At 50.9% G+C, this 15,529-nt stretch overlaps 1 protein-coding gene across 1 annotated transcript in view; it reads right to left on the reverse strand.

Annotated features, from left to right (window-relative positions):
• Positions 1-1,499: 1,499 nt before the first annotated feature.
• LOC146021064 (serine protease 53-like) overlaps positions 1,500-15,529 on the reverse strand; it is a 57,962-nt gene continuing 43,932 nt past the window's right edge. Inside the window, exons 9-11 of the mRNA XM_083154865.1 lie at positions 9,701-9,908; positions 5,154-5,327; positions 1,500-1,684 (exon numbers count right to left, since the gene is read on the reverse strand). Of these exons, the coding sequence (XP_083010991.1) occupies positions 1,500-1,684; positions 5,154-5,327; positions 9,701-9,908 (567 nt within the window). The remainder of the gene's footprint in view (positions 1,685-5,153; positions 5,328-9,700; positions 9,909-15,529) is intronic.

A 15,529-nucleotide genomic window follows, 5' to 3' on the forward strand; every position in this document is an offset into this window, starting at 1 on the left:
CTTTTCATTTGTGGGCTCAATGAAGAGAAAGTGCCAGAGGGTTCAGCAGGGGAAAAAAGTGTGTTAGAGGTTGAGGAAGAGCATACCATTTCACCTTGGATTTATCAACCTTGTCCCTAAAGTAGGAGGCAAGTTCTTGTGCACGGATGGTAGCCGGTGTGGGAGGAGGGGTAGGGTAGGTCGCTTAGGGTTGGTGGCATGAGAAGAGATGAGAGATTGGTATTATGTTTGTTTGGCAGTGTCCAAAGCATTGCAGTAGGAGTGGTAGCTAGTCTTATATTTGAGGAAATCAGTCATACTACGAGATTTGCGCCATTGGCGTTCTACTTTACGTGACTGATTTCATAGTTGTCTTGTTGTTTTGGTGTGCCACGGTTGGCATCTAAGCCTACGTGGGGTATAATGGGTAGCTGGAGCCACTTCATCAAGGGCTGTTTCAAGAGTCTGGTAGAGGTGGGAAACAGCAGAGTCAGGAGAGGTAAATGTAGAAATTAGTGAGAGCTGTTGTTGCAGGGAGGTGGTAAGTTGTGGAAAATTAATTGAATTAGTATTTCTGCAGGTTAGAGTAGGCTTGCATGGGAAACTATGTAAAATTCTACTACCAACTATAATCTCCCTGAAACTAGTTTTCAAAAGTCGGAAAGTATGCTCCTGCAGCATTACCATATTAGTAATACATTATTGCACACTGCATCCCTGCGGCTGTGCAGTACAGAATCATCTTATTGTCAGGCTACTGTATGTAAGACAATTCGTACAGATGGAGCCGGCTTTAACTTTGCAGGGGCAGGGGGTGAAAGGGATCTGGCGGGTGCCGGGCAAAGTTAAAGCCGACTCCATCAGTATATTAGGTTTAGCTGTGATCAGGAAAAGGATAAGATACAGCGCTCGGGTTTAGCTGAATTTATTACAATTTTAAAACATGATTATAGACAATACATTGTATATGAGAATTCTCAAATATAAAAATGAAAAAATGGGTAAAAATGATTAAAAAGGGTTTGCTACAAGCATTCAATATTGGAGCCAAATGGGTGTTGAATGTTCTGAATCAACACTTGGGTGTATAATTACCATACGTGGTGGATGGCTTTATTAGAAATTCAGATATCAAAAGTCCCGGAGATTTCCCAGTGAAGGATTCCTGTGTCTCTCACAATGGAGGTGATGATATGGCAGTCCTTAAGGTACAGCTGGTACCAAATGGAAATGGCTGCTGGTTCCAGGAGATCCGCGATGATGTAGAACAGAACTGGTCCGGGTATGATTGTAAGGAATAATGTGGAGCTGTATAGTAGCTGGGTGGCTATCCAATAGAATGCTGGAGCAAGGGTATGGGCTCAACGCGTTTCAGCGTGTTCACACGCCTTCATCAGGAGCTGGAATTCCATTCATTCCAGCTCCTGATGAAGGCGTGTGAACACGCTGAAACGCGTTGAGCCCATACCCTTGCTCCAGCATTCTATTGGATAGCCACCCAGCTACTATACAGCTCCACATTATTCCTTACAATCATAGAGGACGTTGTACCCGGACCAGTTCTGTTCTACATCATCGCGGATCTCCTGGAACCAGCAGCCATTTCCATTTGGTACCAGCTGTACCTTAAGGACTGCCATATCATCGCCTCCATTGTGAGAGACACAGGAATCCTTCACTGGGAAATCTCCGGGACTTTTGATATCTGAATTTCCAATAAAGCCATCCACCACGTATGGTAATTATACACCCAAGTGTTGATTCAGAACATTCAACACCCATTTGGCTCCAATATTGAATGCTTATAGCAAACCCTTTTTAATCATTTTTACCCATTTTTTCATTTTTATATTTGAGAATTCTCATATATAATGTATTGTCTATAATCATGTTTTAAAATTGTAATAAATTCAGCTAAACCCGAGCGCTGTATCTTATCCTTTTCCACGTACTTTGTATATTTTTGGGAGCCTTACACCCTCCTGATACAGCAGCTATAGTCACATTGGTGGTTACCCTTTTCTTCTCTCTTTAGCTGTGATCAGAATGCTCAGAACTCTCCAATAGTCTGATAAACATTAATATTTGGTGTTATATATTCCAAAAGACGTCTTTATTCACGACTGTAACAAAAAGAAACCCTTTGTATATAGAAAGGTGTCTAACATAAAAGATCCAATGAAACAGTATTTTATCCCCCCACACCCCAAACAAACAACAAAGCACTTAGATATACTGGATAAATAACATGTTTGTTAAATGAATAACTTAAATAAAAATCCAACTTAAAACGAAAATATATTGGAGATTTCTACCGCTGGCAAGAATTGTATTTTCACCATCTTCAGATCCGTCCAGACCACAAAGTATTGGACTGAAGTGGAGGCAGCCAGGGGGTGGTATGCAGCCAGGGGGTGGTATGCAGGCAGGGGGTGGTATGCAGGCAGGGGGTGGTATGCACGCAGGGGGTGGTATGCAGGGAGGAGGTTGGTATGCACGGGCAGTATGAATGGTGTAATGGTTAGCATTACTGCCTCACAGTGCTGAGGTCATGGGTTCAATACCCACCATGGCCCTAACTGTGCGGAGTTTGCATATTCTCCCCATACTTTTGTGGGTTTCCACCGGGTACTCTGGTTTCCTCCCACAAACCAAAAATATACTAGTAGGTTAATTGGCTCCCAAAAATTGTGTGCAGGCAGGAGGTGGTATGCAGGCATGGGGTGGTATGTAGGCAGGGGTTTGTATGCAGGAAGGGGTGGTATGTAGGCAGGGGTGTGTATGCAGGAAGGGGGTGGTTTGCAGGCAGGGGATGGTGTGCAGGCAGGGGGTGGTATGTAGGCAGGGGTGTGTATGCACAAAGGGGTGGTATGTAGGCAGGGGATGGTGTGCAGGCACGGGGTGGTATGCAGGCAGGAGGTGTTGTGCAGACAGGGGGTGGTATACAGGCAGGGGGTGGTATGCAGGCATGGGGTGGTATGCAGGCAGGAGGTGGTGTGCAGGCAGGGGGTGGTATACAGGCAGGGGGTGGTATGCAGGCAAGGGGTGGTATGCAGGCAGGAGGTGGTATGCAGGCAGGAGTTGGTGTGCAGGAAGGGGGCGGTATGCAGGCAGGGGGTGGTATGCAGGCAGGGGGGGGTGTGCAGGCAGGAGGTGGTATGCAGGCATGGGGTGGTATGTAGGCAGGGATGTGTATGCAGGAAGGGGGGTGGTATGCAGGCAGGGGGTGGTATACAGGCAGGGGGTGGTATACAGGCAGGGGGTGGTGTGCAGGCGGGGGGTGGTATGCAGGCAGGGGGTTTTGTGCAGGCAGGAGGTGGTGTGCAGGCATGGGGTGGTATGTAGGCAGGGGAGTGTATGCAGGAAGGGGGGTGGTATGCAGACAGGGGGTGGTATACAGGCAGGGGGTGGTGTGCAGGCAGGGGGTTGTATGCAGGCAGGAGGTGGTGTGCATACAGGGGGTGGTGTGCAGGCAGGGGGTGGTGTGCAGGCAGGGGGTGGTATGCAGGCAGGGGGTGGTATGCAGGCAGGGGGTGGTGTGCAGGCAGGGGGTGGTATGCAGGCAGGAGTTGGTATGCAGGCAGGGGTTGGTATGCAGGAAGGGGTGGTATACAGGCAGGGGTGGTATGCAAGCAGGGGGTGGTGTGCAGGCAGGGGGTGGTATGCAGGCTGGAGGTGGTGTGCAGGAAGGGGGCGGTATGCAGGCAGGGGGTGTTATGCAGGCAGGGGGTGGTATGCAGGCAGGGGTTGGTATGCAGGAAGGGGGTGGTATACAGGCAGGGGGTGGTGTGCAGGCAGGGAGTGGTATGCAAGCAGGGGGGTGGTGTGCAGGCAGGGGGTGGTGTGCAGGCAGGGGGTGGTGTGAAGGCAGGAGGTGGTATACATTAAATGAGGCTCACGCAGAAGAGCGTTGTGTGGGTTTGGGATTAGGTGGGGGGCCCCAGAAATATAATTGTACAGGGCCCCAAGATTTCTGTTGCCGGCCCTGGGTGTGCATGCAGGAGGTGGTAAAGAGATAGGGGGTGGTATGCAGGCAGGGAGTGGTATGGAGATAGGGGGTGGTATGCAGGCACGGAGTGGTATAGAGATAGGGGGTGGTATGCAAGAAGGGGGTGGTATAGAGATAGGGGGTGGTATGCAGGCAGGGGGTGGTATGCAGTTAGAGGTGGTATGCAGGCAGGGGATGGTATGCAGATAGGGGGTGGTATGCAGATAGGGGTAAAAGCAGATAGGGGGTTGTATGCAGGCAGGGGTTGGTATAGAGATAGGGGGTGGTATGCAGGCAGGGGGTGGTGTGCAGACGGGGTGGTATGCAGGCAGCGGGTGGTATGCAGGAAGGGGGTGGTGTGCAGGCAGGGGTTGGTATAGATATAGGGGGTGGTATGCAGGTAGGGGGTGGTATAGCAATAGGGGGTGGTATGCAGGCAGGCAGGGGGTGGTATAGAGATAGGGGGTGGTGTGCAGGCAGGGGGTGGTATAGCGATAGGGGGTGGTATGCAGGCAGGGGGTGGTAATGCAGGTAGGGAGGGGGTGGTGTGCAGGCAGGAGGTGGTGTGCAGGCAGGGGGTGGTATGCAGGCAGGAGGGCGGTATAGAGATAGGGGGTGGTATGCAGGCAGGGGGCGGTATAGAGATAGGGGGTGGTATGCAGGCAGGGGGGCGGTATAGAGGTAGGGGGGGGTGTGCAGGCAGGGGGTGGTATAGCGATAGGGGGTGGTGTGCAGGCAGGGGGTGGTATAGCGATAGGAGGTGGTATGCAATTAGAAATTCAGATATCAAAAGTCCCGGAGATTTCCCAGTGAAGGATTCCTGTGTCTCTCACAATGGAGGTGATGATATGGCAGTCCTTAAGGTACAGCTGGTACCAAATGGAAATGGCTGCTGGTTCCAGGAGATCCGCGATGATGTAGAACAGAACTGGTCCGGGTATGATTGTAAGGAATAATGTGGAGCTGTATAGTAGCTGGGTGGCTATCCAATAGAATGCTGGAGCAAGGGTATGGGCTCAACGCGTTTCAGCGTGTTCACACGCCTTCATCAGGAGCTGGAATTCCATTCATTCCAGCTCCTGATGAAGGCGTGTGAACACGCTGAAACGCGTTGAGCCCATACCCTTGCTCCAGCATTCTATTGGATAGCCACCCAGCTACTATACAGCTCCACATTATTCCTTACAATCATAGAGGACGTTGTACCCGGACCAGTTCTGTTCTACATCATCGCGGATCTCCTGGAACCAGCAGCCATTTCCATTTGGTACCAGCTGTACCTTAAGGACTGCCATATCATCACTTCCATTGTGAGAGACACAGGAATCCTTCACTGGGAAATCTCCGGGACTTTTGATATCTGAATTTCCAATAAAGCCATCCACCACGTATGGTAATTATACACCCAAGTGTTGATTCAGAACATTCAACACCCATTTGGCTCCAATATTGAATGCTTATAGCAAACCCTTTTTAATCATTTTTACCCATTTTTTCATTTTTATATTTGAGAATTCTCATATATAATGTATTGTCTATAATCATGTTTTAAAATTGTAATAAATTCAGCTAAACCCGAGCGCTGTATCTTATCCTTTTCCACGTACTTTGTATATTTTTGGGAGCCTTACACCCTCCTGATACAGCAGCTATAGTCACATCGGTGGTTACCCTTTTCTTCTCTCTTTAGCTGTGATCAGAATGCTCAGAACTCTCCAATAGTCTGATAAACATTAATATTTGGTGTTATATATTCCAAAAGACGTCTTTATTCACGACTGTAACAAAAAGAAACCCTTTGTATATAGAAAGGTGTCTAACATAAAAGATCCAATGAAACAGTATTTTATCCCCCCACACCCCAAACAAACAACAAAGCACTTAGATATACTGGATAAATAACATGTTTGTTAAATGAATAACTTAAATAAAAATCCAACTTAAAACGAAAATATATTGGAGATTTCTACCGCTGGCAAGAATTGTATTTTCACCATCTTCAGATCCGTCCAGACCACAAAGTATTGGACTGAAGTGGAGGCAGCCAGGGGGTGGTATGCAGCCAGGGGGTGGTATGCAGGCAGGGGGTGGTATGCAGGCAGGGGGTGGTATGCACGCAGGGGGTGGTATGCAGGGAGGAGGTTGGTATGCACGGGCAGTATGAATGGTGTAATGGTTAGCATTACTGCCTCACAGTGCTGAGGTCATGGGTTCAATACCCACCATGGCCCTAACTGTGCGGAGTTTGCATATTCTCCCCATACTTTTGTGGGTTTCCACCGGGTACTCTGGTTTCCTCCCACAAACCAAAAATATACTAGTAGGTTAATTGGCTCCCAAAAATTGTGTGCAGGCAGGAGGTGGTATGCAGGCATGGGGTGGTATGTAGGCAGGGGTTTGTATGCAGGAAGGGGTGGTATGTAGGCAGGGGTGTGTATGCAGGAAGGGGGTGGTTTGCAGGCAGGGGATGGTGTGCAGGCAGGGGGTGGTATGTAGGCAGGGGTGTGTATGCACAAAGGGGTGGTATGTAGGCAGGGGATGGTGTGCAGGCACGGGGTGGTATGCAGGCAGGAGGTGTTGTGCAGACAGGGGGTGGTATACAGGCAGGGGGTGGTATGCAGGCATGGGGTGGTATGCAGGCAGGAGGTGGTGTGCAGGCAGGGGGTGGTATACAGGCAGGGGGTGGTATGCAGGCATGGGGTGGTATGCAGGCAAGGGGTGGTATGCAGGCAGGAGGTGGTATGCAGGCAGGAGTTGGTGTGCAGGAAGGGGGCGGTATGCAGGCAGGGGGTGGTATGCAGGCAGGGGGGGGGTGTGCAGGCAGGAGGTGGTATGCAGGCATGGGGTGGTATGTAGGCAGGGATGTGTATGCAGGAAGGGGGGTGGTATGCAGGCAGGGGGTGGTATACAGGCAGGGGGTGGTATACAGGCAGGGGGTGGTGTGCAGGCGGGGGGTGGTATGCAGGCAGGGGGTTTTGTGCAGGCAGGAGGTGGTGTGCAGGCATGGGGTGGTATGTAGGCAGGGGAGTGTATGCAGGAAGGGGGGTGGTATGCAGACAGGGGGTGGTATACAGGCAGGGGGTGGTGTGCAGGCAGGGGGTTGTATGCAGGCAGGAGGTGGTGTGCATACAGGGGGTGGTGTGCAGGCAGGGGGTGGTGTGCAGGCAGGGGGTGGTATGCAGGCAGGGGGTGGTATGCAGGCAGGGGGTGGTGTGCAGGCAGGGGGTGGTATGCAGGCAGGAGTTGGTATGCAGGCAGGGGTTGATATGCAGGAAGGGGTGGTATACAGGCAGGGGTGGTATGCAAGCAGGGGGTGGTGTGCAGGCAGGGGGTGGTATGCAGGCTGGAGGTGGTGTGCAGGAAGGGGGCGGTATGCAGGCAGGGGGTGTTATGCAGGCAGGGGGTGGTATGCAGGCAGGGGTTGGTATGCAGGAAGGGGGTGGTATACAGGCAGGGGGTGGTGTGCAGGCAGGGAGTGGTATGCAAGCAGGGGGGTGGTGTGCAGGCAGGGGGTGGTGTGCAGGCAGGGGGTGGTGTGAAGGCAGGAGGTGGTATACATTAAATGAGGCTCACGCAGAAGAGCGTTGTGTGGGTTTGGGATTAGGTGGGGGGCCCCAGAAATATAATTGTACAGGGCCCCAAGATTTCTGTTGCCGGCCCTGGGTGTGCATGCAGGAGGTGGTAAAGAGATAGGGGGTGGTATGCAGGCAGGGAGTGGTATGGAGATAGGGGGTGGTATGCAGGCACGGAGTGGTATAGAGATAGGGGGTGGTATGCAAGAAGGGGGTGGTATAGAGATAGGGGGTGGTATGCAGGCAGGGGGTGGTATGCAGTTAGAGGTGGTATGCAGGCAGGGGATGGTATGCAGATAGGGGGTGGTATGCAGATAGGGGTAAAAGCAGATAGGGGGTTGTATGCAGGCAGGGGTTGGTATAGAGATAGGGGGTGGTATGCAGGCAGGGGGTGGTGTGCAGACGGGGTGGTATGCAGGCAGCGGGTGGTATGCAGGAAGGGGGTGGTGTGCAGGCAGGGGTTGGTATAGATATAGGGGGTGGTATGCAGGTAGGGGGTGGTATAGCAATAGGGGGTGGTATGCAGGCAGGCAGGGGGTGGTATAGAGATAGGGTGTGGTGTGCAGGCAGGGGGTGGTATAGCGATAGGGGGTGGTATGCAGGCAGGGGGTGGTAATGCAGGTAGGGAGGGGGTGGTGTGCAGGCAGGAGGTGGTGTGCAGGCAGGGGGTGGTATGCAGGCAGGAGGGCGGTATAGAGATAGGGGGTGGTATGCAGGCAGGGGGCGGTATAGAGATAGGGGGTGGTATGCAGGCAGGGGGGCGGTATAGAGGTAGGGGGGGGTGTGCAGGCAGGGGGTGGTATAGCGATAGGGGGTGGTGTGCAGGCAGGGGGTGGTATAGCGATAGGAGGTGGTATGCAGGCAGGGGGTGGTATGCTGGCAGGGGGGCGGTATAGAGAAAGGGGGTGGTATGCAGGCAGGTGGTGGTATAGAGATAGGGGGTGGTGTGCAGGCAGGGGGTGGTATGCAGGCAGGGGGGCGGTATAGAGAAAGGGGGTGGTATGCAGGCAGGGGGTGGTATAGAGATAGGGGGTGGTGTGCAGGCAGGTGGTGGTATAGCGATAGGGGGTGGTATGCAGGCAGGGGGTGGTAATGCAGGTAGGGAGGGGGTGGTGTGCAGGCAGGAGGCGGTGTGCAGGCAGGAGGTGGTATGCAGGCAGGGGGCGGTATAGCGATAGGGGGTGGTATGCAGGCAGGGGGTGGTAATGCAGGTAGGGAGGGGGTGGTGTGCAGGCAGTAGGTGGTGTGCAGGCAGGAGGTGGTAGGCAGGCAGGGGGGCGGTATAGAATTAGGGGGTGGTATGCAGGCAGGGAGTGGTATAGCGATAGGGGGTGGTATGCAGGCAGGGGGTGGTAATGCAGGTAGGGAGGGGGTGGTGTGCAGGCAGGAGGTGGTGTGCAGGCAGGAGGTGGTAGGCAGGCAGGGGGGCGGTATAGAATTAGGGGGTGATATGCAGGCAGGGGGTGGTATAGCGATAGGGGGTGGTATGCAGGCAGGGGGTGGTAATGCAGGTAGGGAGGGGGTGGTGTGCAGGCAGGAGGTGGTGTGCAGGCAGGAGGTGGTATGCAGGCAGGGGGTGGTAATGCAGGTAGGGAGGGGGTGGTGTGCAGGCAGGAGGTGGTGTGCAGGCAGGAGGTGGTATGCAGGCAGGGGGCGGTATAGAGATAGGGGGTTGTATGCACCTCCTCCTGCATTTGTACGGCTATGGAACGCATACAATTAGATGTTGCGAGCCGCTTGTCACATGCGATTCTTGCCGAATAAGCCGTTAGTCCTGTCCCATCTTTTCTATCTGATCCCTGCAAGAATTAAAAAATGTCCAAAATGCTACAAAATTCCAGGGTCCTTTTACCTCCTAATCCCTGATACCCAGCACCTGTGTCCAATACATCATACATTCATTCCTGGTGACCACACATACATCTGCATAACATAGATCCGCTATCCCGCGCTGCGGACAGGAAGAAATGGCTTTGGTTGTCCTATTGGACCATCAGATGTGGCCCTGAGGTTCCGCTCACAGTTATGGATCAGCGCTGGGTTCCTGTTGCACCTCTGCATTCCGTCAGTGATCGCCTTCATAGACAATCAGGTAGGTGGCAGTTAGAGGCATGAAACAAGGACATATGTCTGTCTGTGAGTAACCCGCAGAGGGCCAAACAGGCAACAAGCAGCAGCACTGAGGCTGAGAGCCCGGGAGACGAGGAATTCACATTCGTTCTGTAATAGTTGATCCACACCTCATAGTCAGGAACGTTGGTATAAACTCCCGGCCGGTTTGGGAGGGCGCAGTCATCTCCCCAGCTCACAATACCAACCTGGTACCAGTAGCCATTCATCTTACACACCAGCGGTCCCCCAGAGTCCCCCTGCAAGACACAGAACATTTAGAAGGGTAAATAAGCCACTGGAAGCCGCCACATTCCCATCAGACACAGAGTTGGGTTTCCTAGGTGCTGTGATACTACAAATCCCAGCATGGAGGCATGATTGATCTTATAGTTCCACAGAGGTCGAAAGCTACATATAGCTCAAGTATGTACTAAATTAAACTATTGTAGTTCTATAACATTGCTTGCCAAATCAGTCCTCGAGTTCGACCAACAGGTGTAGTCATTACTACACATGTTGGTGCACAGGTACAGTCATGTCATTGTTACAGTTAGTCATGTCATTGTTAACTGTAACACTTCCCATACCACCTAGGTGCAGTCATTCATAACTGTCACATTACCCAGATCACCTAGCTGGTGCACAGGTGTAGTCATTATTATCCATCACATTTCCCAGATCACCTATTGGTGCACAGGTGCAGTCATTACTAACTATCACATTTCCCAGATCTCCTAGCTGTAGCATAGGTGCAGTAATTACTAACTATAACATTTCCCAGACAACCTAGCTGGTGCACAGGTGTAGTCTTTACTGACGGTCACCTTATCCAGACCACCTAGCTGGTGCACAGGTGCAGTCATTACTAACTGTCACATTTCATAGATCTCCTAGCTGGAGCACAGGTGCAGTCATTACTAACTATCACATTTCTCAGACCACCTAGCTGTTGAACAGGTGTAGTCATTACTAACTGTAACATTTCCCAGATCACCTACCAGGTGCACAGGTGCAGTCATTACTAACTGTCACATTTCCAAGATCTCCTAGCTGGAGCACAGGTGAAGGTATTTAGTAACTATCACATTTTCCAGACCACCTAGCTGGTGCACAGGTGTAGTCAGTACTGACGGTCACCTTATCCAGACCACCTAGCTGGTGCACAGGTGCAGCCATTACTAACTGTCACATTTCCCAGATCACCTACCAGGTGCACAGGTGTAGTCAGTACTAACTGTCACATTTCTCAGACCACCTAGCTGGTGCACAGGTGTAGTCATTACTGACGGTCACCTTATCCAGACCACCTAGCTGGTGCACAGGTGCGGTCATTACTAACTGTCACATTTCCCAGACCACCTAGCTGGTGCACAGGTGTGGTCATTAATAAATGTCACATTTCCCAGATCACCTAGCTGGTGCACAGGTGCAGTCATTACTAACTGTCACATTTCCCAGATCTCCTAGCTGGAGCACAGGTGCAGTCATTACTAACTATCACATTTCCCAGACCACCTAGCTGGTGCACAGGTGTAGTCATTACTGACGGTCACCTTATCCAGACCACCTAGCTGGTGCACAGGTGCAGCCTTACAAACAAAAACGTGGGGCGCTCTTGGGTACCAGGATGAAAACAATTTATTAAAACACACAAAATTACAAATAACACACAAATACAATAATAAAAAAAAAAATTGATGATAAAACACATCCGATTACTTCTATAAAGATTATTGTCCTATGTTTTCCACATGTGTGACTTTCTTCTTTAAACCCTTTTAGGGTCAAGCATAGTGAATATATGCAAATATGTCGGGTTCAACTCCTTAAATAGGGCTTATAGTGTCCACTTTTTGTGCTGAGAGTGACCAGATGGAAATGCAAATGGCTAATGTGCACACTATTAATTTAGCAGTATAGTGCCTGGCATAACCGGTATTTTGAAGCCAATTGGGAGCAAGGACTTCTGTTTTGAGTCGTAGGAAACAGTGTCCGTCCTATCCCCCTAAATGCTCTGACCAGTAGATGTTGCTGCATACCTCCCAACTTCTGTTCGGAGGAAATAGGGACACTCGCGCGGCGAAAAGGGGGCGGGGCGTATGCAAATGAGGGCGCGGCTTATGCTAATTAGCCGCGACCTCATTTTCATACGAGAATAGACGCTGTGCGCATGCGCACAGCGTCTATTCTACTAGATTGTGGGGTCTCCCAACTGCCACCCCCCGCAGCGGGACAATGCCTGCCGCGGGTGGGACAGCGGGACAGGACCCGAAAATCGGGACTGTCCCTCTAAAATCGTGACAGTTGGGAGGTATGTCTGGTATTTCCGAGTGTCACTGAATGGTAGGGTCAGCACCGCAGCGCCCGCTCTCTCCCTTCTCCGCTTGGCTGTCTGAAATGGCGCAGAAGTTCAGCCGGCTTAAGTAGCTCAGCAAGAGCCGCCTCCTCCTGCAGCCTTCCCCGTTTGGTGATCTCACGCGGCGCTCTGCCACAGCGACCGTGGGTGAAGCTGGAATTTGCGGCTGGAGGGGATGTGAATAATGGGCTCAGCGTCTGGCAGGTAATCTGGTGCAGAGAGCGTCCTTCCAAAGGACCTTTCAGACAGCCAAGCAGAGAAGGGAGAGAGCGGGCGCTGCGGTGCTGACCCTACCATTCAGTGACACTCGGAAATACCAGCAACACCTACTGGTAAGAGCATTTAGGGGGATAGGACGGACACGGTTTCCTACGACTCAAAGCAGAAGTCCTTGCTCCCAATTGGCTTCAAAATACCGGTTATGCCAGGCACTATACTGCTAAATTAATAGTGTGCACATTAGCCATTTGCATTTCCATCTGGTCTCAGCACAAAAAGTGGACACTATAAGCCCTATTTAAGGAGTTGAACCCGACATATTTGCATATATTCACTATGCTTGACCCTAAAAGGGTTTAAAGAAGAAAGTCACACATGTGGAAAACATAGGACAATAATCTTTATTGAAGTAATCGGATGTGTTTTATCATCAAAAAAAAATTTATTATTGTATTTGTGTGTTATTTGTAATTTTGTGTGTTTTAATAAATTGTTTTCATCCTGGTACCCAAGAGCGCCCCACGTTTTTGTTTGTGTTTCTGAAATCTTTTAGAGGCTGGCAATCCTCTTACGTGGTGGCTGCTGGGTAGCAAGTTACACCTTGGTTATCTCTAGCGCTTAAGGCAACCTTTTTTCTTGTACAGGTGCAGCCATTACTAAATGTCACATTTCCCAGATCACTTACCAGGAGCACAGGTGTGGTCATTACTAAATGTCACATTTCCCAGATCACTTACCAGGTGCACAGGTGTGGTCATTACTAAATGTCACATTTCCCAGATCACTTACCAGGTGCACAGGTGTGGTCATTACTAACTGTTACATTTCCCAGATCACCTATCTGGTGCACAGGTGCAGTCATTACTAAATGTCACATTTCCCAGACCACCTAGCTGGTGCACAGTTGCAGTCATTACTAGGTGTTACATTTCCCAGACCACCTATCTAGTGCACAGGTGTAGTCATTACTACCTGGTATGTTTTCCAACATTTCTTGCATTAATTCCTTACCAACACTTTCTACAGATCCATAGGTGGCCTGGAAATAAGGAATGTTTTTAAATACCCTTATCCAAAGAAGCTGGGACTTGTAGTGTTTGTAGTCAGTATGGGAATAACAGGCTACACAGGGCCTGCAGGGCAAGTACATAACTCATTTTATTCTTACAAAGATCACGGGTAATTTGCAGGGTGAGATGTACCAATCCTTGGAGAGTGATAATTTGGAGAGAGATACAGTACCAACCAGCTCCTGTCAGTTTTCACTCACATCCTATAACATGGCATGAAGGAGCTGATTAGCTGTAACTTTCTGGCTCTCCACTTTATCACACTCCAAGGAAGGGATGGCCATCGACTATCGATGTTCCCAAAACATTGATGGTTGGGACCTAGTGCTCGATGTTTTGGACATCGATAGTGGATGGTCGAATAGTTTTATGCCATCAATGGATGGCTTCCGATGGTAAAAGTTGTGGGCGCATGCGCACTGCGTGCGCAGCATCATTTGGTCCAGCGGCGTCGCTGCGGGCGGCCTGCCCCGGCGGAAGGTGCGCGCATGCGCAAAAGAAACTGGATTGATGGCTAAAGATTCTTCGGTACTTGTTTCCTAGCATGGCGCCCGTCGCAGGTGATCGCATACCTTAACTTAAGGTATGCGATGGACACGACCGACGCGATTTCAGGGCTATTTTTAGCCTTTTCCGCGACAATTAAAAAATCGCGTCCATCGCATGGCTTACGTTAAGGCATGCGATGCTACCGATGCGATGGACGCAATTTTACATTGCATACCCACCCTTATGGGTATTTTACATGTGAAATGCCCCCCCCCCCCCATTGTTAACGCCACCCCACGATGAACGCCAACCCAAAGCGTGGCGAGCAGCGGCGGTACGCGTCCTCCGACCTTTTTATACCCCCACTATCCACGTCGGCGTGGAGCTGACTTTATATAGTGTGGCGAGCGCAGCGAGCCACCGAGCCCAAAGCATGGCGAGCGCAGAGAGCCCCGCGAGGGGACGCGTAATACCTGTGAAGTAATGCGCGTCCCCTCGCGGGGCTCGCTGCGATCGCCACACTGTATAGAATCAACTCCACGCCAACGTGGATGTGGGGGTATGAAAAGGTCGGAGGACGCATACCGCCGCCCCTCGCGGGCTCGCCACGCTTCGGGTTGGCGTTCATCGTGGGGTGGCGTTAACAATGGGGGGGCATTTGACCCATCAGGGTGGGTATACAATGAAAATTGGGGACTGGGGGGCATTTAACATTGAGCCCAATGTAAAATCGGGTCTCAGGGACCGTTTTACATTGGTTCCGATGTAAAAATCGCATCAATCGCGTCGATCGCATCGCATGCGATTTGGTTGCATGTTATGCGATCGACGCAATTTTTTTGGACCCGATGGATACAATCAAAATCGCAGGCGCCATGCTAGGAAACAAGTACCGTTTCTTCTGCGCATGCGTGCGGATCCCGGCCGAGCAGGCTGCCCGTTGCTCTGCGCATGCGCGGCTAAGCGATGGCAGGAACCATCCATGGTGTGAGATAGAATGGTTTATAGCCATCGATGGTTCCTGCTCTAGAAGCCACCGATGGCAACCATCGATGGGGGATGTGCCGATGGCGATACCTACTCCAAGGACATCTTCCACAGGCTTTTATTACAGCAGCGACACCTAGTGGCTGCTGTTGGACATTGCTCATCAGAGCATTCAGACTGCTGGAAATACTGTACAGAGAACATGGGCATATCCGTAGTCGGGTGTCGCTTGAGTTAATTCGCAAACATAAAGCCATCTTTTTTACAAAAGCACATTTTTAACATCTCTGCAGAGCTGGCTGCCATGGCGGGACGCAACCAGCTCAGAAGGCCTAGCGACATGCGCCGATTTGGTGCGCGTGCAAAAAAAGCATTTTAAGCTGAAGACAACCCTGAAATGCGTTACCGTCTAACTCTACGTAAACCCCTAATGGACTAGGGCTGCTTAGAGGACATAACGATGAAGTGTACCCCATTCTTCTCACCTGGTGGTCTTCAGACATCAGTGTGGTTTCCATTACATGGGCACAGCAACAGTGCTGACAATAAACTCATTTCAAGGGAATTGACATTTCCAACAGTGATAAGGAAACCACAGGGCGAGATCAGCTTAGCTACAGTATTCATTGTACAGGATAACCCAGGTACTGGTTACTGTGGGCGGTAAGGGTGACTCTAATCGGCACATGCTGAGGAGAACTGCATGATCCCTCTGGGTAGGCATGTCTGGGGCATCATTCTGCCAAGGTGACATGGC

The sequence above is a fragment of the Crinia signifera genome, chromosome 7, assembly GCF_055691185.1.
Source record: "Crinia signifera chromosome 7, ASM5569118v1, whole genome shotgun sequence".
In the NCBI taxonomy this organism is placed as follows: domain Eukaryota; kingdom Metazoa; phylum Chordata; class Amphibia; order Anura; family Myobatrachidae; genus Crinia; species Crinia signifera.